Source organism: Phytophthora infestans, genomic scaffold (assembly GCF_000142945.1).
Source record: "Phytophthora infestans T30-4 supercont1.9 genomic scaffold, whole genome shotgun sequence".
In the NCBI taxonomy this organism is placed as follows: domain Eukaryota; phylum Oomycota; class Peronosporomycetes; order Peronosporales; family Peronosporaceae; genus Phytophthora; species Phytophthora infestans.
The window spans coordinates 1,365,419-1,369,899 of record NW_003303750.1 but is presented as its reverse complement, the minus strand read 5'-3'; the positions used below and the strand labels follow the sequence as shown (position 1 = coordinate 1,369,899).

Here is a 4,481-nt window from a genome sequence, read left to right as displayed (position 1 = left end):
GCAGGATTGAAGCAGCGACACACAGGCCCACTATAGGGAGAAATTTGGAGTGCATCTTGTTGGGCAGTTGCACAAGTAGTTGATGGAGCTGAAGGTTGGTTGTCGAGTGTCAGGGAGGAAGCGAGATGACAAGTGAGAGAGCAAGGAGGCCACTCCGATCGAGCTGTGGTCTGGGTGTCGATGTTGCATCAGCCATCGTGGTCACCTCTCGTCGTGGCATTGTCTCTCTTCGATCGCTGTGATTGATCGGGAAGACGATGAAAGAGAACCGTTGAGAGAATGAGTCGGGTTAACGATAAGTGATAGACTGCAGGCATCGTTGTTTAGAAAAAATATACTAGAAGTATATTCGAATGCAAGATCACGCGAATATATCTACTTTTTCAAAAGCTACTACTACTATTCCAGCAAAAGTAATCAACCATAGGACTACTACATCAGCAAAGATTTCGACTACTACCTAAAAAAAGTTTCATATCTTCAGCCACTACTACTACTACTACAAGTATTCAAACAAGGTCTACAGTACTTCGAAGTACATCGTAAGGCTCTACTCTTACCGTTGCTGCCCAACCACCTGTGCAATATGATAGTCTGGTGACCGATACCATTTTAACCGATCACATCCATTGGCTTTGTATTCATTACAGCTGCCACTTCAATTTTCTACGCTACACAGTCACACGCCGGCTTACTACGTTTTTCTACTTATTTCGAACAGATTCAGCTTGATTTTACTTGTCCTTCGACTTGTCGGTGGCGTCCGACTTGGTCTCCTTCATTGCCTTCGACTCCGTCTTGCTCTCCTTCTTGACCGACTTGACGTCGGCAGCGTCCGTGGCCACAGTCGCAGACTCCTTCTGACCATTCGCAGTCGCAGATTCTTTCTCACCACCAGTAGCACCGACACTCGCTGTGGCCGACTCATAACCAAAGTAGCCCGGGTACCCGTAGCTGGAGTAGCCGTAGCCGCCATAACTGGGGTAGCCGTAAGAAGAGTAGTAGTCCGGGTAGTACCCATTTCCATTGCCATACCCACCATCGTACGACGAGTAGTAGTCGGGGTAGTAGCCGTATCCGTTGCCAAGACCATATGACGAGTAGTAATCCGGGTAGTAGTCGTTACCGTAACCCTTGCCAGAATTGTAGTAGTCGTTGCCGTGACCGTTGTAATCATCGCAGTCGCCTCCATAGCTCTTATAGCTGTAGCTGTAGGCGCTACCATAGCCCTTGTAGTCGTTGCCGCTACCGTATCCGTAGCCTTTGTGCTTGTAGTCGCTGTGCTTATAATCATCGTGGCCGTAGCTATCGCGGCCACAGTCATCGTGACCATAGTCATCATGACCATAGCCGTGGTGGTCGTGCCCGTGACCATAATCGTCTTTGCCGTAGCTGTAGTCGGAAGACTCGGTAGCCTTGGTGTCCTTATAATCGGTAGCCTTGGTGTCCTTATCTTCGAGGCGGCGACGGTAGTAGTGAGGGTGGTCCTTCTTGTCGTGGTGGTGGTGTTTCTGGTCGTGGTTGTGCTGGTGGTGGTCGTAGTCCTTGTACGACCCGAGTTGACGACGCGGGTTCATTCTGTTAGCAGCGTCAGTTGCATGCAGGATTGAAGCAGCGACACACAGGCCCACTATGGCGAGAAATTCGGAGTGCATCTTGTTGGGCAGTTGCAAAAGTAGATGATGGAGCTGAAGGCTGGTTGTCAAGTGTCATCAAGGAAGCGAGACGATAAGTGAGAGAGCGAGGAGCAGCCGATCCGATCTAGCTGTGGTCTGGGTGTCGATGTTGCATCAGCCATCGTGGTCACCTCTCGTAGTGGTATTGTCTTTCTTCGTTCGCTGTGATTGATCGAGAAGACGATGAAAGAGAAGCGTTGAGAGAATCAGTCGGGTCAACAATAAGTGATAGACTGCAAACTGTAGTTATGCAGACATCGTTGTTTAGAAAAAGTATACTTGAAGTATATTAAAATTAAAATGCAAGATTACGCGAATACATCTACTTTTTCAAAAGCTACTACTACTCTTCCAGTAAAAGTAATCAACCAAACTACTACTACATCAGCAAAGATTTCGACTACTACCTCAATAAAAGTGTCATTCCTTCAGCGACTACTACTACTACTACTACTCGAACAAGGTCTACAGTACTTTGAAGTACATCGTAGAATTCTGCTCTTACCATTGCTGCACAACCACCTGTGCAATATGATAATCTGGTGACCGATATCATTTTAACCGATCACATCCATTGGCTTTGTATTCCTTACAGCTGTCACTTCAATTTTCTACGCTACACAGTCACACGCCGGCTTACTACGTTTTTCTACTTATTTCGAACAGATTCAGCTTGATTTTACTTGTCCTTCGACTTGTCGGTGGCGTCCGACTTGGTCTCCTTCGATGCCTTCGACTCCGTCTTGCTCTCCATCTTGACCGACTTGACGTCGGCAGCATCCGTGGCCACAGTCGCAGACTCCTTCTGACCATTCGCAGTTGCAGATTCTTTCTCGCCACCAGTAGCACCGACACTCGCTGTGGCCGACTCATAACTAAAGTAGCCCGGGTACCCGTAGCTGGAGTAGCCGTAGCCGCCATAACTGGGGTAGCCGTAAGAAGAGTAGTAGTCCGGGTAGTACCCATTTCCATTGCCATACCCACCATCGTACGACGAGTAGTAGTCGGGGTAGTAGCCGTATCCGTTGCCACCACCATATGACGAGTAGTGATCCGGGTAGTAGTCGTTACCGTAACCCTTGCCAGAATTGTAGTAGTCGTTGCCGTGACCGTTGTAATCATCGCAGTCGCCTCCATAGCTCTTATAGCTGTAGCTGTAGGCGCTACCATAGCCCTTGTAGTCGTTGCCGCTACCGTATCCGTAGCCTTTGTGCTTGTAGTCGCTGTGCTTATAATCATCGTGGCCGTAGCTATCGCGGCCACAGTCATCGTGACCATAGTCATCATGACCATAGCCGTGGTGGTCGTGCCCGTGACCATAATCGTCTTTGCCGTAGCTGTAGTCGGAAGACTCGGTAGCCTTGGTGTCCTTATAATCGGTAGCCTTGGTGTCCTTATCTTCGAGGCGGCGACGGTAGTAGTGAGGGTGGTCCTTCTTGTCGTGGTGGTGGTGTTTCTTGTGATCGTGGTCGTGCTTGTGCTGGTGGTGGTCGTAGTCCTTGTACGACCCGAGTTGACGACGCGGGTTCATTCTGTTAGCAGCGTCAGTTGCATGCAGGATTGAAGCAGCGACACACAGGCCCACTATGGCGAGAAATTCGGAGTGCATCTTGTTGGGCAGTTGCAAAAGTAGATGATGGAGCTGAAGGTTGGTTGTCGAGTGTCAGGGAGGAAGCGAGATGACAAGTGAGAGAGCGAGGAGGAGTCCGATCGAACTGCGGTCTGGGTGTCGATGTTGCATCAGCCATCGTGGTCACCTCTCGTAGTGGTATTGTCTTTCTTCGTTCGCTGTGATTGATCGAGAAGACGATGAAAGAGAAGCGTTGAGAGAATCAGTCGGGTCAACAATAAGTGATAGACTGCAAACTGTAGTTATGCAGACATCGTTGTTTAGAAAAAGTATACTTGAAGTATATTAAAATTAAAATGCAAGATTACGCGAATACATCTACTTTTTCCAAAGCTACTACTACTATTCCAGCAAAAGAAATCAACCATAGGACTACTACATCAGCAAAGATTTCGACTACTACCTCAAAAAAGTTTCATATCTTCAGCCACTACTACTACTACTAGTAGTACTCAAACAAGGTCCACAGTACTTCGAAGTACATCGTAAGGCTCTACTCTTACCGTTGCTGCCCAACCACCTGTGCAATATGATAATCTGGTGACCGATATCATTTTAACCGATCACATCCATTGGCTTTGTATTCCTTACAGCTGTCACTTCAATTTTCTACGCTACACAGTCACACGCCGGCTTACTACGTTTTTCTACTTATTTCGAACAGATTCAGCTTGATTTTACTTGTCCTTCGACTTGTCGGTGGCGTCCGACTTGGTCTCCTTCGATGCCTTCGACTCCGTCTTGCTCTCCTTCTTGACCGACTTGACGTCGGCAGCGTCCGTGGCCACAGTCGCAGTCTCCTTCTGACCATTCGCAGTCGCAGATTCTTTCTCACCACCAGTAGCACCGACACTCGCTGTGGCCGACTCATAACCAAAGTAGCCCGGGTACCCGTAGCTGGAGTAGCCGTAGCCGCCGTAACTGGGGTAGCCGTAAGAAGAAGAGTAGTCCGGGTAGTCTCCATTTCCATTGCCATACCCACCATCGTACGACGAGTAGTAGTCGGGGTAGTAGCCGTATCCGTTGCCAAGACCATATGACGAGTAGTAATCCGGGTAGTAGTCGTTACCGTAACCCTTGCCAGAATTGTAGTAGTCGCTCCCAGTGTCCGTTGTAATCATCGCAGTCGCCTCCATAGCTCTTTATTCGTCAGCTGTAGGCGCTACCATAGCCCT

At 48.6% G+C, this 4,481-nt stretch overlaps 2 protein-coding genes and 2 pseudogenes across 2 annotated transcripts; all 4 read right to left on the bottom strand.

Moving 5' to 3' along the window:
* PITG_05899 overlaps positions 1–317 on the bottom strand; it is a pseudogene marked incomplete at both ends in the record, with an annotated part of 1,183 nt that extends 866 nt beyond the window's left edge.
* A 417-nt stretch (positions 318–734) lies between these two features.
* On the bottom strand, positions 735–1,655 carry PITG_22777 (M96 mating-specific protein, putative; the record flags this gene model as incomplete). Its single annotated transcript, XM_002998088.1, has 1 exon — positions 735–1,655. One exon carries the CDS (start codon positions 1,653–1,655, stop codon positions 735–737), a length of 921 nt encoding a protein of 306 aa, XP_002998134.1.
* Positions 1,656–2,355: 700 nt separating this feature from the next.
* PITG_22776 (M96 mating-specific protein, putative) lies at positions 2,356–3,285 on the bottom strand (the record flags this gene model as incomplete). The annotated part of the gene is made up of 1 exon (XM_002998087.1): positions 2,356–3,285. The coding sequence occupies one exon, from the start codon at positions 3,283–3,285 to the stop codon at positions 2,356–2,358; it is 930 nt and encodes a 309-aa protein (XP_002998133.1).
* A 698-nt stretch (positions 3,286–3,983) lies between these two features.
* Positions 3,984–4,480, bottom strand: PITG_22775 (annotated as a pseudogene; the record flags this gene model as incomplete).
* Position 4,481: the final 1 nt, after the last annotated feature.